Source organism: Lampetra fluviatilis, chromosome 2 (assembly GCF_964198595.1).
Source record: "Lampetra fluviatilis chromosome 2, kcLamFluv1.1, whole genome shotgun sequence".
Classification (NCBI taxonomy): domain Eukaryota; kingdom Metazoa; phylum Chordata; class Hyperoartia; order Petromyzontiformes; family Petromyzontidae; genus Lampetra; species Lampetra fluviatilis.
In genome coordinates this window covers 32236098-32260851 of record NC_136276.1, presented here as the reverse complement: position 1 = coordinate 32260851, position 24754 = coordinate 32236098, and the positions used below count along the sequence as shown (strand labels likewise).

The window sequence follows — 24754 nt, the reverse complement described above, 5'->3', positions numbered from 1 at the left end:
GCCTCTGGTGGGCTTTGAGTGCGGCCTCTGACGTGTGGCCCCCGACAATACACAAATGTGAAAACACTGAGTGCAGGCGGTGTGGCAGCCCTCACACTGATAATGTCTTATCGGCAAAAGTGAGCCCCCCTCTGAAAATGAGTGAAGATCATCGTTATGAAGCAAGGCTATCACGAAGACGCCGTTCGACAAATATACGAAACACGAACGTTACAATTATTGCGCTGCTTACAATACTGACGCGTGGTGCATTACATGATGAATTCTGAGTAAATAAATCGAAAGCCAGGTCAAAAAGAAAAGACATTACAAGTTTCCGAAAAATATTTGAATTTTTCTTGGCACGCAGTTGCTGTGCTAATCACACCTCCAATTAGCACGGCCCAGCGTATGAGAAGGCGCTCTCCCCAAACTTGTTGGGCATATTCTCCATTAGTTTCATAGAAGGGGTTGATGATGCTATGTTGGCTTTTCCGAATGAATTTGGCATATTTCGACCATGACGCAAGTACGCATGGCCTCACTTTATCGAAAGACGTCTCGGGATCATTAACGCCCGCTGCGAAGCAGACGATGCACACCTAACTTAATTTCTCACAATGAATCACCAATTGAGAAGTAACATATCTGGGATGATCAGTCGATGATGTCCATTTGTCAACCGAGTAATTGTAATCGACCGCATTTTTACTCAGGCCTTCTTAAAAATTGTGGCCGCCCCAACATCCTGTCTCGTGAAGGTGGGAAACCCCGTTGGGCTTGGCCAGCGTGACAAGGCTGATGATGCCGATGGCATCACCAACCACTGCCCATCACACCCTCCCGATTAGCACGGTTGGCTATGTATCGTGCGAAAGTTTAACATACGTACATACATCACCTCCTGTGCAGTGGAATAGAGGGGCTTTTTACTGGTAGGAACGAAGTGGACCAGACCACCAATAGATTATATCGTCCGTCCGTCCGTCCGTCCGTCTGTCCGTCCGTCCGTGTATCAACATCGCCCTCTACTGCAAACACTTGGCATGACCCTGTCCGACAAGATGGCCGCCCGCTCCCCCTGCGATCTGTGAAATAAACAAGATGGCCGTCGCTTCCGGCGCCTCACGGCGAAACTTTAAACACTAGAATACAGTAATTTTTTCTTTAACTCCTCTATACCCGGTCGATATCCCTGTACCGGTACTAAGTATTATTCCTACCAGCCCACCCCGCAGGGTCCTGTTATTAATAGTTTTCATGTTATCCGATTAGTCGCATAATCTACCCAATAGTCAATAGATAATGAACAGAGTAGCCACGTCGGTGAGTAATCGCACCTCCGTCTAGCACGGTTCGCTCTGTATAGTGAGAAAGAAACTCGATTTGAAGCTTTCGTGACTGCAGGAATATAAATAACAAAATAGTTTATTTTATTTCATTTCTACGTGACTTTACCGAAAGAACCAAAGGGTGAGAAAGAAGGTCAACATACATACAACTTGGATAATCGGATTACAGCCCAGACGTTTTTCTAGACAACACATTTTAAAGTGTGAAGTATAACTTTAAATCAAACTCTCTGCTCTCCTTACTCTGAAAATTGGTGATTGCATCGAAGGTTAGTAGACTGTTATTTTGTTGTTGTAGGGCAGTGTGAATGGCGAACATGTTGAGATGTTTCGTGCTTGTACACACCGGCCAAGACAGTCCAATCATTTTCCGTCTTAAAATTACATTGTTGTAGAAGCTGCTCAACAAGAAGATCTGAATCTTTAAATTTGAATATAATGAACGTGACAATCTAAGATTAAGCTTCACATGTATGAGGTCAAGATTGTTTCACATATTAATGTTTAATAATGCTTTAGACGGCAGAAGCTTGCACACTTAAACCCTGCATTTTCTATTTCAAAACGTCATTGTTTAAGCTGCTCAACAGTCAATCTTAATGACAACTTAAAATACAATTAATATAAACGGCTATGATCAAGTTTAATATGCAATTTGTTAACAGTGTTTCATATCAAAATGTTTAATAATGCATGAGTAGCCAGTCACTGCACTGTGGCACAATGAATGCACAGACGGCTGGATGGACGGATTGATGGATGACCCTACTGATGGATGGACTGAAGACCAATCGATGGACTAAAGACCGACACAGCAATGGACGAACGGACGGCCAGGTGGATGGACTGTCTCGACAGGTAAACAGCTTGACAGCCGGATGAACAAAACGACGGAGGGACCCGTAGATCGACGCACCATCGGATGGACCGATGGACAGACTGCAATTTTATTGAGGGACTGTGGGTTGTCTTGGTGTGGTATGGGAATGTTTTTGTTGTCGTTTTGCCGCCGTAGCCAAGCTTGCATTTAGTGTTACAAAATCAGCAGGGATTTGTGTACTTGTGCAATTTTGATTTGCGTACTTATTCATATTTAGTTATTTCCTTTTCGTGACAATGCTTACCTTTTCTCTACTTTGCACTCCTATCATTTAGGTTTTTTTGTATTGTTTGTTGTAACTTGCCGACCTGCCCCAACTGGACATCTGTGAAAAATAGCTCATGGGATTCCTCCGGCCTAAATAAAGATTCTGCTTCAGACTGATGGGACAGATCAACGGACAAAAGAACTGATGCACCATCACATGGAATGATGGATGGATGAATGGATTGGACGGACAAATCACTACATCAAAGAACGACGCATCAATGAACAGAGTGATGGATGGACGGACTGAACAGAAAAAACAATGGACTGAAAACCATTTGCAGCGACGGATAGGCTGACAAGACGGAATTACGGTCGGACATACGGATGGGCCCCGGGGAGTCGCACCTGACGAGTGGGTGGTGCAGGGCGACGAGTGAGCCGTGCACGGACAGCGACGCCACCGCCAGGTGGAAGTAGTCAAACATGACGGGCCGGTGCTGGTGCAGGCCACGGCCCGCGCTCACGTGCAGTGCCAGCGTGCGGGTGCTCATGGGCTGCATCAGGTTCCAGCCGTCTTGCCTGCAGCATCGCACGCACACAGCAAGTGCGCCAACTTCGCTAAGAAGCAGCGACGGGAAACGGTGCGAGTGCGAGCTAAGCACGTTACTATATCGAGCGTATTATTAAATAAATAAAATATATAATAAATTTACAATTCCTTATAAGGGAAACAAATACCAATGAATAACAATTGAATGATTACCAATCTATTATATAATTACAATACCCTCCCCCTCTCTGCACCTGAATAAATTAAATGATGACGTCACCCTGCTGCTGCTCTATTTAAGACCGGGAGCAAGAGGAGAGCCTCACCATGCTGGCAAATCGCCCGATGAAGCTGGATGTAATTACCAGCGAAACGTCGTACTACTCACATTTTAAATGATGTTGATTCACTCTTCAACACACCGGTGGGCTAAAGTAGTGAATTATTTTGTCCTTTGTAAACGTGACACATTTTTTACTGTTTGGCCGTGTCGGGTGGTGGAGGATTATGACACATTTATAAATAACGTGATCTAACCCAAAACACATTATTATGAATAATATTGTTCGTGAAGGCCTACGTGTTCAACTGACGTTACCATATCGTCTGTTCCTTTCACCATGTGTCATGCAATCCCCTGACGCTTCACTCACTCTCCTCCAAATATGTGTTTCCTCTCTTCGGGGTCTTCTTGATGTGTGGGGTCTCCTACCTGTACAGAATCTTAAGATGCAGGATGTGCTTGGATGATATATAAAATCAAATTGCTTGCTGTTCCTATTACGTAGGTTTCAACGGGTGTGCTGTGTAGCTCTCCGATGTGTTTTTGGGTTTCACCGCGTGTTGTTTGGCACGATGTCCGACGTTTCATGCCGCATGCTGCGAGCAGTCTTCTGGAACTCAAGGGAGCAGCTCGTGTTCTCCCTTGATGATATCGAGTTGCGGGGCTCCTGCTCTCGATTCATGTATCTTGCAGGTTATATTTGTAGAGATCGTATCACTACCAACGATACTCACCTGACGGTGTGGACACTAGGCGACACGGATAATCAGCAAGTAAAAACAAGCCCTCTGATTGGTACTTAATGGGCCTGAAAGGAGATTGGTTAGAGGCAGGTGAATTTAAGGGATTGGAGGAGAAATGTAAAATGTAAAGAGCGGGAAACGGAGGCTGATTAACAGTGAGGTCGGCTGGGGTCCGTGAGAGAAAGTTGAAGGTGATTGGCTGGAGGGAAAGTGGATCAAGGAAGCTTCAAGAAATGGGCTTGAGGAATATATGAGGGGGAAATGTGAGAGCACAAGACGCTTGGAGTGAAGGGAATCATATCTCGTGTCTAAGGACATAAAGACTCCTATTGTTGAAGACGGCTGTGTCGAGTGTCGCTACATATTTATGAGTTTCGTCTATTTGTACGCACAATGTTAAAACCCGTTGAAAACTCAACACCCCCCCCCTTGGCGCAGTTACGAACCCAGTTGCTGTACATTTGTGTACACGCATCTTTATGGTGTCTGTGTGGTGCACGTGTGCGGTGGTCTTTTGTTTTGTTGGGGGGCGGGAAAATGTTGCAAGGGAGATGACTCACACGCAGTTTGTGTCGGTGAAACACAGTTCCAATATGAGCTGAAAGTCAACTTCCGCAAGGGACTCCTCCATCTGCACACGACAAATTTTAAAAATACCGTTCCGACATAAACACGCACACATTTAGTCTCCCGCCCATTTCTGTCCTTCTACAAAACAAACTATTTTGCACACATCCCATCAGCCACAGGGGCCTTCTGGGAGTGTACAATTTCAGCAGCACTGGTTCCTCACAGCCAAACTCTGGACCAGTCAGGACATTCATTGCCTCATCGGCAGTCAGGCTAGGCTAACTTGAACTAATGTTGGTAAACTGCCAGATATATTCTTGGTTCTTTCGGTAAAGTCACGTAGAAGGGAAATAATAAAATAATAAAAATATAAAACAATAAAATTATCGCGACGTTTCGACTGATGATTGCGTGTGTTGCTGTCGAAACGTCGTGAGAATTGTATTGTTTAATATTTTTAATTATTTTATTATTTCCCTTCTACGTGACTTTACCGAAAGAATCAAGAATATGAATCCCTGCAGTCACGAAAGCTTTAAATAAAAATTTAAACTTTCAGTTGTTAACGGACAATAACCCTCTCTGTTAGATATGGATTCAAGTTCAATGCAAAACTAGATGATACTCAACACAAAAAGTCGTTTAGGGCCATTGTGAAGATAATAAATAACGAAATAAATAAGCAGACAATATGCAATACAGGGTCACGTATGGATTCTGTCTTTTGTTCTTCTGGTACATTCAGAATTTAAAGTGGTATGAATATATGGTGTTACATATGTACGCATACGGCCCGGTTTTCTGAATCTATTGCTGGCTTGAGACCGACACATCTTGCGGGCCACAGGGTATATTTGACCATACTTCACCACACTGGTCATCAGCGTGGGTTGAAGGTGGGGTGGAGGAGCAGAACAAGAATAGAATTTACTGCACTCATTACACACAAAGTGCTTGCCACAAATGAGCAATAAATGAACCACAATACCATGGTGATCTCATCAAGGGGCATAAACCACCATCATGCAAACGCCGGTCATTCTCACCGCGGCTTTTGGCTAGCCAGCGAACAAAGACGGTCACCGCATCGCGCGTTTTTAGATGCGTTTCTGCGGCCGTCTGGAACGGTCTTCCTTCCAATATTCTGAAGCCACTGGGGATATGCAATATTTTATATGGATTGAAAACTAATTTCTTTAGAACAGTTTTTTGCGTTTATGTTTGTTTTCCTTCCCCCGCACTTCGGATTAACATGGTTGGCTACGTATGGTGCGAAAGATATTCAACATACATACACGTACCGCACTGCCCGCAACAGCTATCGCACCTGCGGTATTTACATAAGGCACACGGAAGACGTAGCGCGCGATCGGCCAATCGACTCACCCGGCGTGCGTCGAGCAGCACGTGCGCTTTGAACAGCACCACGTCACCGAGCACAACCTCCTCGCTCTTGTACAGGATCTGGAAGGTGCGGCTCGACACGGAGGCGGGGCCTAACACCGTGGCCTGTGACACCGGGTCCCCTCCTGTGTGTGGCAGAAAGAAAACGGAGAGGGATGGAGCACGTTTTTAAGAATCGCATCACGGACGGACAGGAACGAGCTCGGGACCAAGAGGGCAATGTTCAGACTTATTTTTGACAGCGCAGTCCAGCGTGGCTGCAGGACCAAGGTATAGGAGGAGATGATCTTTATGGCGGTACCCTGGGGTACCAAATATTACAAAATGGCCGAGGCAATTAAATATTTTATTTCTGGGACATTTTTTTTTCCAGGGGTGTACTTAACTCCGCAATTGGGGTACCAATAAATCCGAAATCAGTGCTACTCCGCGATGTTGAAACGCAGCGAGGACGATTGCGCTGAAACCATGAATGTTCGTGGTACGCACCGTAGTGCATCGTGTACAGCTCGTCGAGATGAGTCCATTGCCGCATCGCCGACTATCAACAGACTAAAAATTACTGCTTCATGGACATGCGAGAGCCGGGGTACTATGGTACCCCGGGGCACCGCCATAAGGTTCATATGTGAAAAGGTCAGATAAGTGAACAGCAACAGGAACTTATTGGTAACACCGTGCACACATTGGACAACAATGAAGAGGAAAACTATTTTAAACATGGGAAAACATGGAGTAATGGGATTAACGATTTAACAGTACGGTACATTACTATGCCATTTAGAATGATAAGGAGTTTTCCCTGAAAAAAAGAGAAAAAAAAAGTACCAGTGTAAAGTAATTCACATTTAATGGCTTTTTAACTCTGAAAGTAACTCTGTTAATCGTTTTTTTTTTCTGTTTTAAGGATCTCTGTTGTGTAGTCATGTTTACCAACGACTGGACAAGCGTTAGCAGCGCTGGCTCAGCCTCAGCCTGCCACTTCTTTGGTCAGCCTCTTTATTTGAACATTTGGACTCCAATTCGCCTTCAATGGCTCTTCTAGGTACAATTACTCTGCTGTCTTTTCCCAGTTGCGTGACTCTCTGATGGACGTCTCCAATTGTTTGGCGGGCTCTGTTTTTTTTGCTGGTATTTAAACCGAGTCCAACTTTGCAGCCTTCTTTATGACAGAGCTTAAAACATCATTGACAATATTTTGCACAATTTTGGCAAAAGTTAAACCACGTATCCCTCCAAAGTGACACAAACCAGGCGACAAAACAACGATTGAGTTGTTAATTCTGATGAAACACAAAAAAAACCACGCATACAACGACGTTAACCTCTGGCCTCCAGGATACCTTAGCCCTGCCATGCAAAAAAAACAGTCCTACACAAAATCTCGCACGCTAAATTGCATTTCGGCAGCAAATGAAATTTCTATGGCTACCACTTAAGTTTTCTGTTCTCATGAAAATGGAAGAGCGTGTGTGGTCAATAGTGGATGATTGTGTCCGATTCGAGGGGTGGCACTTGATAAGTGCACTGGATTAAAACTTAAATCTGTGCATAATGGAACCACTTCAGGCCATTAAATAAAAAAACTCTCTCCGATGTGGTTTCGGGTCATACTGCATGTTGTTTGGCATAATGTCCCGACTTTTCACTGCATGTGCTGGAAGCTGCTCAAGACACTCCCAGAAAGAATGATCACTGACAACCACAGTTACATTCTCACAAAGAGGTACATCTTTCATTGACCACAAATGGATGAAGGGATGAGTCGAGCACCTGACCCGCATTTTAACTCGCGACCTTTCACACGTTTCCAACCAGAACGCCACCTGGACGGATCTTGTTTTGAACCGAATATAAACGGACATCACGACGGATCTACACTGCCATCGTTGAAACAAGCATTTACACTTAATTCAGCGAATTTTATTTTCAAATCGTCACTACCCGTGCTGTGGACCAGACGCAATTAAATCTGCGTCATCACAAAACGATCGCAATGACCCCAGGTGACAACAACGGGGATGGGGAACAAAGCGCGTGCACACGATCGCCACAAATTTCAAACGACCGACACGACGGACGCCTCTGGTGGTCCGGGATTGTGTTTGTGTGCACTTTGGTGCTGTTGAATGAAGGGGTTGGGGGGGGGGGATGCCACGACGCTGCCCGGCCAGTCACGCCGCATCACATTATCCGTAGCGTCGGCTTGGCTCGCTCGCTCGCCCCTTCCAAACGTTGCTGCACGCGACCGGCATGCCAAGTAGGGTTGCTGCTCCTGCGACGCAGGTCTAAAGGGAGTTTATCGAAAAACCACAAAAACTAAACCCCAGTGACAACAATATTGCTCAATGCGCCCCCCCCGGCTTAATGAGAAAAACACAGTGAACGCAGTGTGGTGAGACGGCTCCTCCCCCCCCTCTTACCCTATATAATCGCTTGTCACAAACAGCTCTCTCTGCCCACTACAGTAATTATGTTTTTTGCTGTGGTTGTTCCACCTGATGATGGAAGCTTGTGTTGCCTCCGAAACGTCGTGATTTAATTTAATTATTTATATATTTTTTATTTTCACCTACGTGACTTTACCGAAAGAACCAAAGAGTAAGGCTGGAGGTATTATTTTGAGAGAAAAAAAACAAGGGGTGGCCAAATGACAGCACATCCTCCGCATTTTAAGATGCTCCGGAAAGTAAGATGCACCCCACACTTGTACCTGGTGGCAATACAGTTGTAGAAATCTGGGTCACACACACGCACACCAACTTTTGTTTAAAAAAACAAGGGGGGGGAAGTGTCTTGGACAGGGAATACGGTAATTCAAGAGGTGATTGAAATGTCAGCAGCTTGGCAAACAAACAGCTATTTGATCGCTGTCTTGTAATGAAGAAACTATTTTTTGTTAATCATGCAGAATAGTTTCACCGATTCTCCAGATACGGGAGAGACAACTCGAAACAGGTTAAAGATTAGAAAGTTAATTCACGGAATACTAGAAGTTGCCTGGCTCAATAATGTGGGATGTGGGTGACGTCATCGTACAGATGTGCGTGTGTGGTGAAGTCGCCACCGCTCACTTTCCCGCCCGCACGCATTATAGCCCCATGAGGCCACTTGGCTAGTGATAATACTAAATTGATGTCTCGCAGAATATCCGGCCAAAGTTATATTGTAGACTAATGTAATCGGGACCAGTATGCAATTGAATTTGTCTGTGTTTACATCGCAAGAATATGAGAGATAGCGATGGCTTGGGAAGGCCTTCAGTTCACCAGTAGTTTAACCTTCTGAGTTTTTCTCCGGGTCCTCCAGTTTTTCCCTCCACATATAGAAAGAGGCATTTAGATTATGTATTTTACTGCTATATATTTCCACGTGATAAGCCACTTTGCTGAGCAATAATTTGTGGCCAGGTTGTCTTTGAAAAATAAGTGAATAACTCAGTGGGCTTTACCTGGTAAGAACATTTTTTTGTTTAGTTATATTCATACATTTAAGTGATTTGTTTACCTAACCCATACTTTTTGTATTGTTTGTTGTTGTAACCTTTTGACCTGCCCCTACTGGACATCTGTGAAAAAGAGCTTTATAGCTCATCGGATTCCTCCAGTGTAAATAGTCTGATGATGATGAACCACTCTCCCATCGTGTTTGGTGCTTGACCATAATGAGCACAACCGCATGAGTGGTTACAAAGCATTATTCTTCCCAAAAAAAGACAACAGAAGGCACTTCTATTTGCCTACAATTCCAGAAGAACAGCACTCCGGCACGTTATTTGCATGGCAGGCACGGCTCGAGTCATCTCATCTACCCACTTCCTGAGAAGAACACCGCACTGCTTCTCCTCCAGTGTTTCAGGGATAATGTATATGTAGTGACTGGGAATGTCACTGTGTGATACCGGGCCTGCGAGGCCACGGCGGGATGTCTACTGTTGAGTGTACACCCCGGACACGGGGTGTAGTACCAGCCCTAGTGGGGGCTTGGGTGAGCGCCGGTTAAGCACGGTGGCACCACGCACAGCGTGCGGTGCGGGCTCCTGTTGAGAGAACGAGAGTGTCAGCGAGCTCGGGCTACGTTGGGGGCATGATACTCTGGCTGACCCGGAGACACGTGACCAGATAATACTGGAGGGGGGCCACCGGTGGAGGGGGCCAATGGGTGGTCACGTGGTCCGGGAAGAATTCTCGAGAGCCTTCGGGCAAGGGCGAGAGAGATCGAGAAGGTGGGCGGGGCGAGATGCGGAGCCAGCCCTAGCCCGGCCCGATATAAGGGGGGCCCCCCTTGGAGGGGCTCGGGGTTCTTACTGTTGGAGAGGCAGGAGATCCACGTCAAGTTTGAAGAAGACTCCAGCCACGTGGTCCGGGACCCAGCTTGTAGTCCGGACCGGGATAGTGGAACCATGTCTAGTTCCGCCGTAGCGTGGTTAGTTGGGTGGTCACCACCCGAGAGTATGTTGTGTTAATAGTTCATATATATAAAAAAGTCAAAAATTGTCTGTCGGTTTGTGGCTTTGTGTGTGTTTGCGTGCTTGCGAAGGATTTGGCTCTCCAACGGTGGGGTTTACTCTTTGTTTTTTTCTCACGGCGGGGCTTACGGCGTGGTACCTGGATATTTTATTTACGTTAATTAAAAATATCCAGGTACCACGCCGTAAGCCCCGCCGTGAGCAAGCACCAGAGGTGGGACAAAGTCATTGTTATGCAAGTCCAAGTCGAGTCGCAAGTCATCAAATTCATGACTCGAGTCTGACTCGAGTCCAAGTCACATGACTCGAGTCCACATCTCATAGGTGGGACAAAGTCATTGTTATGCAAGTCCAAGTCGAGTCGCAAGTCATCAAATTCATGACTCGAGTCTGACTCGAGTCCAAGTCACATGACTCGAGTCCACACCTCTGGCAAGCACTATTCCTTTTTCACATCCGTCAACTTTTAATAAGTTTAATTTGAGATTTAGTGCGTTTTTTTGCGCTATCTATTTATTTATTTATGACGTATGCACGACCATACCAACTCATGCACCTTTGGTGGGGGGGAACGGCCCATGCCAAGTCGCACACCTTCGGTGGGAGGGGGACTTTTTCTTTCGTGTTTAAAATGCTTTAAAAATACACTAAACGTTGAGCTTATATCTTCACTGTGTGATGTCCCCCCCCCACCCCGATGCGTGCAGTTACTAATATATACAGTTGCTAGATGCTACCACTATAGGCCATAAATATTACTGTAGAGCAGCAGGGGAGATTGTGGCTGGGGGGGGGGGGGGGGGTCAGGGGTAGCAGCCCAGCCTGCCAAGTTGCCACCTCGGCCGGCTGGACAATCTAGGCGAGGCCAGAGTCTCTGCACGGGACTAGGCCTCACCACGCCACTCTGTAAGACGAGTACTTTGTGCTATAGAGTCAGCGTGTACTACTGTAGCGATAGCAGGTACCACCACAATCAGTACGCACTGCTGTTAGATTTTTAAGAGTAGTTTTGAAATATTTTTTTGGCCCGGGCAACGCTGGGTATATAAGCTCGTAGTTAATAAAAGTGTTGCTCCCTAAGACAACGTCTGTTGCTCAGTTGGACTCACTACATATACAATAATTGAAAACGAACAAAAGCCAGGCACGAAGGCGAGCCGTGGGCAGTCTCAACCTAGCCCCGGCTCATCAATAACCCAAGGTGAAGGCGTCGTACGACGCGTGTGCATGCACCGATGCGCTTTAGGTGTAAGACCAGTGCGTCGTGACATAACACACGATTGCGCAGGGCAGCATCAATTTAAAGGACATTTTTTAAATTAGTCCGTTTCGTGTGCTGTCGGCATTTTCTTTCCATCGCTTTACGGTTTTAAGCAGAAAATGGCATGCCACTTGCTTTGCAGCAAAGTACAACTCCGACCAAAAAAAATCACTGCGCTATTTGCATACGTACATGACGTGCTAGAATAAAGGTGTGCATAGCCAAGTTAGGATAATTCATGCTCATGCATTGATTATGTAACACGTTGCTACAGGCGTTTGTCTCTGAATTATCGATGTGGAATAAGTAGCAGGGAGGCCTAAATGGCTTTGAATGTTTGCAAATACAGGCATCCTTTTCGATTTAAAGCTTTCGTGACTGCAGGGATTCATCTTCTTGGTTCTTTCGGTAAAGTCACGTAGAAGGGAAATAATAAAATTAAAATAAAATACAATTCTCACGACGTTTCGGCCACAACGCAAGCAGCCGTCCTCAGGTGAAGAACAGGTCTGACGGAAAGACAGCGTCTTAAATTCAGACGCTGTCTGAATTTTTATTATTTTATTATTTCCCTTCTACGTGACTTTACCGAAAGAACCAAGAAGATACAGGCATCCCTCGCATAACGCCCCCCCACCCATCCCCCGCACCCCCCCACAGCGTGAATTCGCAGTTACGAGATGCACCTTTTAGGGACGTACTTCCAACTTACGCCATGCGTTTCACCGTTACGCGCTCAAGAAAAAGACTTAAAAAATATTTTCAATGATAAAGATTCACAGTAACTTTTTTTTCTAACACTACCACCGGCATCATAGCAGCACCCAGTGTCACGGAATGGGTGTAGCAATCTGAGATCTGCATTTGTTTTTCAAGAAGCCCTGAGCTTACTCCTTATTAACTAAGATTTCTTAGTAACCTCTTTAATCTTTATTATTTGTTAAATCCCGCTGACTGTGTCCACCCAGCAGTACCACAGTTAGTCGATTGGCAATTCGCCTGTGGTGGGGTAAAGTGTGGGTACTCCCGTTCCTTCCTCGACAGTTGGCCAGCATAAGGAAGAGTAGGCCAAAATTCCTTCGCGAGCTCCCTCGAGTGGAAGTGATTCCAACGGCAGTGGCGGGAGTAAGCAATTGAAGGGCTGCACGTTTACCTTTGTGCTCGAGTATTTTTACACGCTTTTATTTAACTCACTCCGTCTGTTGTCGTATCCTCAAATCTTGGAACTCCATTTCAACCGTCTTCCCAATGTCGTATGGACTGCAAATTTGGTATAGGTATGTCCTACTGATGAAAATACTATATTCTATCATAAAAAAAAAACTACATTTAACACACTTTTATTTAACTCACTCCGTCTGTTGTCGTATCCTCAAATCTTGGAACTCCATTTCAACCGTCTTCCCAATGTCGTATGGACTGCAAATTTTGTATAGGTATGTCCTACTGATGAAAATACTATATTCTATCATAAAAAAAAACTACATTTAACACGCTTTTATTTAACTCACTCCGTCTGTTGTCTTACCCTCAAATATTGTAACTCAATTTCAACTGTCTTCCCAATGTCGAATCGACTGCAAATTTGGCATAGGTATGTCATACTGATGAAAATACTATATTCTATCATAAAACAGAAAAATTAAATATTATTTAACATTTAACACGCTTTTATTTAACTCACTTGTCTGTTGTCGTATCCTCAAATCTTGTAACTCTATTTCAACCATCTTCCAAATGTCGTATCGACTGCAAACTTGGTATACGTATGTCATACTGATGACAATACTATATTCTATCATAAAAAAAATTATATATATTTTTAAACATTATTTTTTACGGGTCTAATTGTCCACGCTCAACTCACGTTGCCTGTAAATCACCACGGTCCCTTACGCTATGGCAAGCTGCGGGGCCACTTCCTGGAGTCGTGGAGTTCTGCCATTACGAGTACGGTACATTTCATTAAAGTGTGTTTTAAAAAAAAAGTATTTTTAAATATTTTATTTACATCTCCAAGTTTGGCCAAAACAACTTAAAAAACCAGCTTAGCTCATATTAGATAATCTTTCGGAGAGTTATTGCGCCTCTCCCCAATAGACAATATAAATGCACATAATGTAAATTTTTTTTTATAAAAGACCGATGTCATTTGCCAAGATGCAATGATAAATGTGAGAAACAACTGAAATTATAAGGCTTTAAAAGTGTTCCTGTTGTAGGTTCAGATGGCTCTGACATTTAAAAATCTTAATATGCACTATAAGTATGGGATTATAGATGGTTTATTGGTTTCAATACATTGTCTCATGAGCCAATTTTCCGGACAACTTCATGCAAACCGGGATTTGCAATGCAATGCACGCACCCGTACATTTCAGCTCTTCTGATAGCCGTGCAATATTGTTAGTAATAGAGTTAAATCATCATTATGTAGATTTAGAAAGAATTAAACCCACCAAAACCAATGATGTGTTGAAAAAAAAAAGATATATAATTTAATTACTCATCCCCCTTCCAAATCGATTTTTTTATCCATAACTCAATTTTTTTCTTCCTTGCTAATTTATCCGTGGTTATAAAGCAATAAGCACCCTTCGCTGTCGCACGAAACAAGACTCCGCTAACGTCCCTTGAGCAAAAGAGGTGGAAATAAGGTTTCCACGGTAAACGTTGACCAAATGCAAGCGACTTTTTTCCCTCTCTAAAAAACAAAACAAAATTGAGAATAATCTCCCTTTAGGGCAGCGATGAACATCCGATAACTCATCGCCATCTGTTTGCACTCAACTGTAGCAGGATACTCATAGGGAATAACAATAAGGAAGAGGGTGCCATTATGAAAAGAAGCGCCCGGATTAATGCACACGTGGATGTTAAAGTGCAGGTAAGTGTTGCAGTTGCAGAAGTACGCTTAAAATGAAAGAGTGTCCTCTGCTTGCGTACTGGAAACTTGCCATGAACACTAATTGCCAGACAACCTTTATCTGTGAGCACAGTGCATGCGACAGGCACTTATATACATGTTGCGGATGGCTGCGGGGCAGGGCACAGCCAATCCGAATGCAGACCACGTAGATGTGAGTGCACCGGTGGGATTGCCGTACCATTTTTATGGGGCAAGCTGACCTCCACTTTGTGTGGAATCCGCGGAGGCACCTTCAGAGCGGCCCGCAGCTGGTAAAACCTGCAACGGAATACACGTCTAAATTTAGCATGCACAATTCCGCGGTCAATGTTGTGATTCGTAATTGATTTTTTGGGTTGGGTCGCTCAAGTAAAATGCATATGTGTGTGCGGTAAACCCTCCTCCACCCGACACAGAAAAATAAATAAAAGTTGTCGCATGAACAAGCACGTCAATTTATGATCGATTCAGCACACCGGTATATATTTGGCAGAAACCCAGATGCATTTTCAAGGGCCAAGACTAGGAGGAGATTTTCACAATTCTGGCAAATACGTGATGATACTGGTTGTAATTACCGGCAGAACTTCGCTGAAGCAATAATAATTTAAAACTTTTGTCTGGGTGCCAACAGTATTAATATGGCTGTGTCAGGTGGAGGAGGGTGTATGACACACAATGGGAATTTCATTCAGGCGATCTTAGCCAGAAAATAATTTACAAATTTGAATACATTTCCTTGACAGTTTTATATTCATGAGTAATGAACAATGAGTCATGATCAATGCAGTGATGGGCAATCGGTCACGGTCCTGCGATGCCTCAATCCGTCTAACAAATGCACGCAAGCCGATTCCATCACTCCATCTCCACGGAGAACGTCCGTCTCGGGCATGTTATAATGAATATGCATTTATCGCACCTCCGATTAGCACGGTTGGCTATGTGCAGGGTGAAAGAAGTTCAACATACATACATATTTAGACGTTCTTGATCATCGGTATTAAATATCGATCAAACAAGTTAAATGATGCGAGCGATAAACGCATCAAACCATGAAATGCGCCGATTTTAAGTTTATATTTAGTAGGAGCACTCTATAAGCAGGTGGCAGCCCGTTGAGATCTGGCTTAAATAACACTCAGTAAAGCACACATGTGTTTGTGATTGGTAGTCAGAAACCCCACAGTCATCGCAGATTACATACCCAGGACAATCTCGCTTACGTGACTCGCTGGGGACTGAGGTACCAGGCGAAGGTGTGAAAATTACATCTTTATAAGATGACAGTTACACCTCTGCGCACAAATCGTATACTGGAAGAAAAATAACGTACGAACCGCTTTAAACATGGGGGGAAAAGTTTGGCCGTGCTTTAGTACCAAGCAAATGTACAAAAGAGCAGATCACATTTATCAATAAAAATGGAACATTACGGTTATTCAACGGAACAAATATTTTGCACTGGCTACGGGTGGTTAATTGATCAGGGTGAGAATGTGACCATTGGGTATCCAACGTTGTACAGTACTATATACATCGAATAGCGGGCAGGGTAAATACTTACATCCAGAACGAATATGAACCCTCTGTATTGATATACAATTAAATAATTATTTGCTTCGTTGACCGACTATGGGGAAAAAATCATTTTAAAAGAATGTACGTTCCTGGTACGTCAGCCTGTAAGGGGTTTAAATGTAAAGCATTCAGAATCTTCCTTTTCAGAAGGACGTCCGTTAACCTTGACGAACCAGCAGCCAACACTTGCACGCACGTGAAAAGCACTCAATGTATCCAATGCACCACTCCTGCATTTCCAGCTTCTGCAGAATAATTACACGAGTCCAAACCACAAAACGAAACTAATGAGACGCACAATCTAACAAAGGCGTTCTTAGTTAGGAAATATGGTTTGAAACGAAACACATTTACGACAGAAGAAAAAAAAAAGTGCAAAACATGCTAGAGCATGCTCGACACAGCGCCACCAAAGCATTGCTGTGAGCGGTGTGCTTGTGCTATGTCTGCAACGACGCAACAAGCTTCGGAGAAGCAAAACAAAAAACAGGCGTACACAAGGGTTGTCCTGACAAGAAATAACAATCGCAACGGAACTCATTTAAAATGTAAAAAAAACATTCGGCGGTGCATGCAATGCTTAGCCCAAACCCACCAATGCAGGTTATACAAATTTGCGTGTGCAAAGTCCTGCAACGGCAACCTTCACCGAACGTCCGCATTGTGCCGTGTGCGTGCGAGTCAGCGTCAACACCGCTAGCTCTGCCGTTTGGACCGCGACTACACCGCAGCAGCGGTGGTGGCAGCTGCCAGTTCGGAATCGATGAGAAGCAGGGGGGGAGAAAGTGACTCTAAGGTGTCACCATGCTTAAACCTGTCCATCACAGCAGCACTTCAATAGTTTGCACGAGGCTAATCCGTACAGCAGGCTTGTGCGGATTATTAATGGTCTATTTCTGTTTTTGAGGCTGCAGATTTGAGTGTGTACCGAGTGACATACTAATGGACAGTATTTCCAGAGGGGGGGGGAGGGAGGGGGGTAAACACTCAATCATAGCCTTTTTTTAAATTATTACTCGACGAGCCGAAAAAGACTTGCAAGAATAAAAACAGCAAGATAGGATTATCATTAAATTGTTTAGTTTTAATGAAGGTTTCAAAGCAGAGCTGTAAGTTACATGCAGACACTTGGTTGTATTTTGCACCTGCTCGTAAAAGTGAATCTGACAGCTCGAAGCTGTTTAAAAAAAATACACACATTACGTTTTGTTTACAGTCTAGCAAGGAAGACATACACAAGGCTGATATGAAATGCAACACGATACGTAAAAACAAGACCAGTAGCATGCGTCTCGCATAACATCGCGCAGGGAGGCAACACAAGACACATTGACAGATGGAGAGGTGCATGCTTGGAATTGCACTCAGAGACTAAGAGTAGAAAAGTATGCTTGGGCAGAATGCATCGCGAGAAGGACTGTATGTATGTTGGACGTCTTTCGCACACTACGTAGCTAACCGTGCTTATCGGAGGTGCGGGATGACGGCCGATGGACGAGGCTGATGACAAAATGGAAACCAAAGGAGAGAACACACCACAGAGATGGAGCGAAGCGATCAGCTCATGTGCAGGACTAAGATGGATTATGGCACGATAGGACCGTGACAGATGGTGACTGTATGGGGAGAGGCCTTCAACCAAAAGTGGACAATGGCTAAAGATGATGCATGCGGCTGGTTGTGGAGTACCAGGTAGCGCTGAGCTGCACTACAATCCAAGTCACCGAGTTCAATTCCCGCTCATGGCCAACATCGGTGAGGGATATCCTAACAGGTCCTGGGCCTCCCCTACGTCAACTCGGCTTCAAACGAGAACCTGGTGCGGTGTGTAAACACACCCACTATGGAGACAAAGGCGGCCAGGCGTGGTGTTGGCCACCCATCCGCCTCATGTGCCGTGCCGGCCTTAAAGGTGCTCTTGAACAGCAATTGTTCCAACACATGTAGAGAGCCCTTTTGTCATTTAACTTATGGACAGCCTCCCCGTGCTTAGCCGGTCATTAATGTTTACGTGTTTAAATGTATGCTTGTTTGTGAGCTAAATTTCTGGTCAGTTTATTCGCAAGAGTGAGATGATGAATCGTATAAGCATGAGGGGTGGTGGTGATGGATTGGGGAAGTCTTCATTCCGCAGGCAATAGATGACGGCCGATTAAGATTATTATGATGAAGGTAACACTTGAAGCAGGTCTAAAAAAAAAAAGGTGAAATTTATTGAATGCGGCAAAACCGACAAGGAGGCCTGTCCATCGTGACCACGGGACCCGACGGCAGCGGAGCAGCCCTGAACGCATCATCGAGTGGTCTCCACGACGACGTACCCTCGCTGGAAGAGGTCCACGTTGTGGAACTTGTGAAGCTCCACGGAGAACTCGACGGTGGCCTGCGCCTCCGCCATTACGTTCCCCCCGCCGTCTCTCGAGACCACCTTCGCCGCCCCTCTCCGCTTCACGTTGCCATCATCATCCCACTGCCACGCTCCGCGATCCTCAGCCACTGCTTAGACAGGGCCATCTGCATTAGAACGAAGAAAGCTACTGCGAGGGGGTTCTGGGGGAAGAGAAAAGCGCCAAGCCGCGACAATGTTCAGCAGTTCCACTGCTGGATTATATATTTTTTCCGCCTCAGGACGACCGCCTGTGTTGCGATCGAAACGTCGTGATATATTATTTTTGGTTTTATTTTATTTTCTGCCTACGTGACTTTACCGAAAGAACCAAAGAGTATGGATTCCTGCGGTCACGAAAGCTTCAAATCAAGATTGAGAATGTAATGATTCGTCTATTAAAATCGATAGTTATACTCACGGTATGTACACAGAGTATAACTGCCAAGGATTTGTCTCTGTCAGCCAGTTATGCAGAGGAACGGAGTTGGAAACGTTCTGTAAAGTTTACACAGCCTTTGTGGTTATAGCCTTTGTGTTATAAGAATGGCACGAATATCAGATGTCCATATTATTATTACTACAGCCCTTTAATTAAGACATGTTGCTTCAACTCGCTCGCTCGTTGCACCAGCTGCCTTACTTGTATATGGTTCATGGCAATGATAATAAACATTCTCAGCTCTGTCAATCCACTGCTGGATAAAGGCATCCCCTTTGCAGACAGGTTATGGGGGTTATTGGACCACGCTTCATCATGCTGGGCAGCACGGGTTGGTGAAGATGGGCAACAGAGGCGTAGATGTTTAGAAGTACAGTACAACCATAGAATTTGCCGAACTGCCCCCTGCTCCGCACAATATCAGTAACGCACCAACCACTACATGTATACATCATTTATATAGACATACCATTCTATGATTCTTGCAAATTATATGCAAATTAAATGCTAATGTGCTTATAGGCTAAAAAAAACAAGAAAACAAGTCAAACAATACAGATGAGACTGTTGCATCTCGAATGGTAACCTGGACACCAAATCACGACACTTCATTGAATCAATGTGGAAGGGGTGTGGTATGAATAGTTTCACCCCTGCCACGCAGATTCATTATGAAATGACATGCTGGTGGCCAGTATTGATGATGCGGTCATACTTGCTCCACCAGAACGCAATTACGGCAAGCATAATTTATTAAAACATCGTCTAATCAAAAATCCACCTGCTTATAATGGTTTTCTCTGCACAGTCGCATGCCATTGTGTAATAACATACAGCCGAAATGCGCAAAATTAAAAAAAAAAGCAGCGAGTCATACGTTTGCATTTATAATTTCAATGACACGTGTTTTTGCGTTAAAAAAAAGGCACAAATTGTGTACACGGTTGTGAGCTTGCAAGAGTCTTGCGGTTCGAATGCCTGCGTGCATGTAAATGCGTTTTGTATAGCACAACCATCCATCAGCTGTTCTCAAATAAGTGTCATCTTACTTCTATTCACCAAGGGGCCTTCCGAGGCTTACCGTGAATGGATGAGGGTTGCCAGTACAGTAATAGATAATTCCTATTTCTGACCATGACCCGGCATAACCTGCCTAAACAAACCGCTTACTCGCAACGACCCTAATAAGTGGTAAGATTAAGGTGCGAATTAAATACTCCCGTGCATTTACACCGTGATAATACGAATTGTTAAGGCTAATCCTCGAGCAACGTGACTATAATCCTAACCGGTGCAAGCAAATTATAAATCCATGCTGAATAATGATGTAGATGTCCTTGAGATCCATCCTAGGCAATGTGGTAATTAACTTGGTGCTGTCAGTGAGAAGCTGGATGAATAGCAAAGGAAGCTTGCATATGCCGGTGAATGAATGTCTACCTTTGAAAGCACAATCACTTCTAATTGACTCTCCACTTTCATGAAGATGTACAGTCTACTCGCTCACTCTCCACCAGCTGTCTTACTTGAACGTGGATCGTATAATAAAAAAGAAAATTCAGCTCTTTGTAAATGCACGTTGGATGATGGCCATCCCACGGCCGTTTCTTATATGAAAGTAATTTATTTAGCGCCTTAACTACACGGCGCTTTACAAAAAAATAACAATGGTACACACGAATGTAATGGTGGAGATGAGGTGAATGAAATAAATGAGAGGAAGCAACGGGCAAATCTGTGATGCATGAATTCAGTGAAAGCGAAATTGATGACAATAAATGATGATGAATGGATTGAATGAATGGGGAATGAATGAAAGCCATATAATGAGAATATGAAGAGGGTACAGTAACGATGGTGGTTATTAGGGGGGGGGGATTAAGGGGTGGTGGGGTGAGCTCGGGAACAATGAGTGAGTTCAGTCTTGATTTGAAGCTTCGTGACTGCAGGAATCCATTCTCTCTGGTTCTTTCGGTAAAGTCACGTAGGTAGACAAAATAACAAAAGAAAACACGACTTTTCGGGCGCAACACAAGCGTCCGTCTTTACCTGGCTTTACCGAAAGAACCAGAGAGTATAATCAGTGAGTTTTGAGTGCAGAGTGGAAATTAGTGAGCGAAGGTGACCGCTTAATGTGCAGGGGGAAGTTTGTTCCAGTGAAATGGGGGGGGGGGGGGGCAAGAGAGAAAGATCTTCTTGGTTCTTTCGGTAAAGTCACGTAGAAGGGAAGTAGTAAAATAATAAAAATAAAACATAATAAAATAATTCTCACGACGTTTCGGCCACAACGCAAGCAGCCGTCCTCAGATGAAGACCAGGTCTGTCGGGGAGACGGTCTTTACCGAAAGAACCAAGAAGATGAATCCCTGCAGTCACGAAAGCTTTAAATCGAAAGAGAGAAAGAGCGAAAGCGTGGATTGAGCGCAAAGAGGAGGAGGAGTAACAGAGAGAGACAGCAAAAATTGAGAACGTAGAGGGTCAGAGGGCACGTAGAAAAATACAAGCGTGGCAAGACATGGTGGCGCAAGCCCATGAAGGGATATGTAGACCAGGGTTGTAGTTGTTGAAACATATTTTGACCATGCTGGTCGGTGAACAAGGTCTGGGAATGGTTCAGATATCACTTGTCACTGATGTTAGCTGTTGTCAGAATTCAAATGCAGGTTGCTGGCTTGAAAACAGAGTTGTGCTCTGTTGTTGGACTGTGAGTAATAAATAATGAATATATTAACTGACATGCGCGTGTATTTCAATACCAAAACATAATCTAACAAATTAAGCGTAGTTTGATTATTAAACAAATGCTGTTAAAAATACATTGGTGCAGAAATGCAGTTGGATGCATAATCTAATGTCAGTTCACAATACTGTCAACAATGTGTACTCTATACGAAAGCCTAGATCAACAATTAATTACACATCAACACAACTGTGCATTCATTTTACATGTCAACAGGTTAGGGGCATATTTTTACAAAAAAAAAAACTGCTACTAAAGCAGTGGAATGACACGTAAGACTTTTTGCATGCACAGTACACATAAGTTACATTTAACTTGATGGTGATGAATTAATTAGTCCCAAAAACTTGTGCTGGAACATGCATTTATGAAGCTATCTTTAACGCGGGCAAACGTCATTTGCCTCGCGGCGCTAAAATTTCATCAGCTGGTGGTTTTACATTCAAACGTGTGCTGCTAATGACAACACAGCGACGCCAAACATGAAAAGTATTGTGATCAGTAAACTCAAAGAGAGCTGAATCGCAAGGAAGATCCTAATGACACTTCTGCGATAACACACTGGCGTTGATATTAATCACGCCAATTAGGCCGGAGACATACATTTCCCCCCCGACATTAAGATACTTAAAAAGTGTCAGTTCCTTCCAACAAACCATGTTGGCACGTTAAATACACAAGCATATTATTTTGTAGATGACCACCTTGGCGTTGTGTGCTTACCTGAAACTGGTTTTTAGCTTTCGGGGAAAAGGTCAGGAACACTCTAATAACTACTCTAGGGCATGCCACACTCCTTAATATGTCAATGAGTGACGTCAATAAAGTGACACGACCCATACCTTAAAATGCTTAATCTAATTAACAATAAAGCTTCAGCCATGGTCAATCTGCTGCTGGATGAAGAACCCCCAAAGCTGATACCCACTTCTCACAGTGCTGCGATGTTACTATTGATCCACCTAACACACCGGCACGTGTACAGGCATAAACAGCAGAGGTCGCAACCGGGTACCCGATACCCGTACCCTACCCGATACCCGGCCGGGTACGGGTACCCGTTTGCGACCCTGGTACGGCCGGGTACGGGTATGGGTAAGGAATCAAAACCCGTTTGCGACCTCTGATAAACAGCCTAGGAAGTTTTTTTTTTTGGTTCCTTTCAGCAGTCTCGCGTGACAGTTGTGAAACGAAATGATCCTCATGAGACTCCTGTACAGTGGGGAAGGATGTACCTGGGCATTCATCAATAACATCACTGTGTATGACATACCTGTGCGCGTAATTACATAACGTGCTCCTGCAAAAGGGGAAAATTATGATCTCAGAACATTTTATTGTGCCATTTGTTTCCATCAGATGTGTCATTAAATGATCGGTTTTCTTATAAATCACGTTGAGATTCTACTTTTAACAAAACAGTCATTAAAATAGAACTGGCCAATCATTCCAAAACAGGATTTTCCTTTATAAAACGTAAATATCTGCGTGAATTCATGCTATTTGTTAATTGAAAATATAAACAGTGGCATATTGTAAAACCCATTCGTCATTGAGTGCATTACGTAAAGGACATAAGAACATCACTTGAGGTGTTGTGTACGTGTTTTTTCCTGCCGATTACAGACAAAGACAGAAACGAATACCAGCGTTATAGTTTTTTGCATCAACCTCTTAATTTGTATTTGAAGACAAATAAAATCTCACTGACATGTTAATCACTGATATTAGCTCTAATATCGAATTGATTAGACTCCTTTGGGATTCATGGAGTTTGGCGTAAATGCACAAAGCTCAGACAGTCAGGATAAGGCGACATGTAGAATGTTAAAGCTTTCGGTAGGAATATAAGAGGCTTGTTGTCTCTGAGGATCATTAAGGGTTCTGCGTTGTTCATATCCAAGTCCCCACAGCCCAGATTTAGGCACAATTAGGATTATTTTGGTAAAGCGCTAATAACACGGGGCTCACGTAAGTCGGACTAGGGCACATTTAAAATACTGAGGTTCAATGTTAAGTCCAGGTTGAAAAAAAACCCCAGAATAAGCCAACAACGACACACTTAAAATCCTGAGGAATTTCGTCACTGCAGCATCACCGTCCGAGGCTCACAGAGCCAGAGACGACACCTGCAGTGAGTACGCGAATCGCACAACACCGCTTTGCATCGAACAGTCAGTCGCCTTAACACTTTACACATTAAATCGTCACCACCACCACCATCAGCCATCGCTAATCCGCTGCTGGATGAAGGCATCTCCAATCCGTCGCCATCTCTCGCGATATATATTTAAAAAAACGTTAAATCGCATGGTATTAATTGCAAATTCTACAACCGACTCGATAACAACACCCCGTAGATGCGGCCTACACCGGTCTTAACTAGTGTCACCAACCGACCAAGCCGCACCGATGACCGGCCTGACCATATAGTCGACACCGGTGGGGGGGGGGGGCAATAATCCTGAACGCAGCAACACCATATATTTGTTGTTAAATAAACACAACGGAAGAGACCCCACGTGCTACCTGGTGGTTCTTCGACGGCACAGAGAGAAAGAGAGGGAGCGAGCGAGAGAACCTCGGACGCCGCGGACTCACCCAGGACGCAGAGGAGGAGAGAGCGCGCAGACGACGCTGAGACGCGGCGGCCACAAGCCGCGTCTGCTGCTGCCCCATTCAAGTTAGCGTGGCCACGCCTCGACCAATGGGAAGGCGGCATGGCAGTGATGTCATCGAAACTACCGCCCCCCCCCCACCAGCCGCTCCTTCTCCAGGGTGGGGCGGGGGGATTCGGCTACGTGACAGCTGTCAATCATCTAATCATATACTGGTTTAAGAATCAGAATATTTATTTTTATTGGAAGAATCCGATTAGTTATAAAGCTCCTTTTCACAAATGTCCAGTAGGGGCGGGTAAGAACTTTACAACAATAAATAGTCTTCTTGGTTCTTTCGGTAAAGTCACGTAGAAGGGAAGTAATAAAATAATAAAAA

The 24754-nt window shown here is 44.3% G+C and overlaps 1 protein-coding gene and 1 long non-coding RNA gene across 4 annotated transcripts in view; one reads left to right on the top strand and one right to left on the bottom strand.

Moving 5' to 3' along the window:
* Positions 1–6218, top strand: part of LOC144945566 (uncharacterized) — a 42778-nt gene extending 36560 nt beyond the window's left edge. The window contains exons 2-3 of one of the 2 annotated variants that reach the window (XR_013639693.1): positions 2067–2189; positions 6110–6218. This is a non-coding gene — a long non-coding RNA (uncharacterized LOC144945566). Of the gene's footprint in view, positions 1–2066; positions 2190–2486; positions 2518–6109 lie in introns of those variants that run through there. The other variant, XR_013639691.1, reaches the window with a different exon arrangement.
* Positions 1–24441, bottom strand: part of LOC144945554 (protein FAM135A-like) — a 50356-nt gene extending 25915 nt beyond the window's left edge. Inside the window, exons 1-6 of one of the 2 annotated variants that reach the window (XM_078874037.1) lie at positions 24359–24441; positions 18511–18739; positions 14808–14887; positions 5954–6096; positions 4558–4628; positions 2827–3000 (exon numbers count right to left, since the gene is read on the bottom strand). In XM_078874037.1, coding sequence (XP_078730163.1) covers positions 2827–3000; positions 4558–4628; positions 5954–6096; positions 14808–14887; positions 18511–18587 — 545 coding nt within the window. In that variant the 5' untranslated portion in view covers positions 18588–18739; positions 24359–24441. The remainder of the gene's footprint in view (positions 1–2826; positions 3001–4557; positions 4629–5953; positions 6097–14807; positions 14888–18510; positions 18740–24358) is intronic. The other variant, XM_078874046.1, reaches the window with a different exon arrangement.
* Positions 24442–24754: the final 313 nt, after the last annotated feature.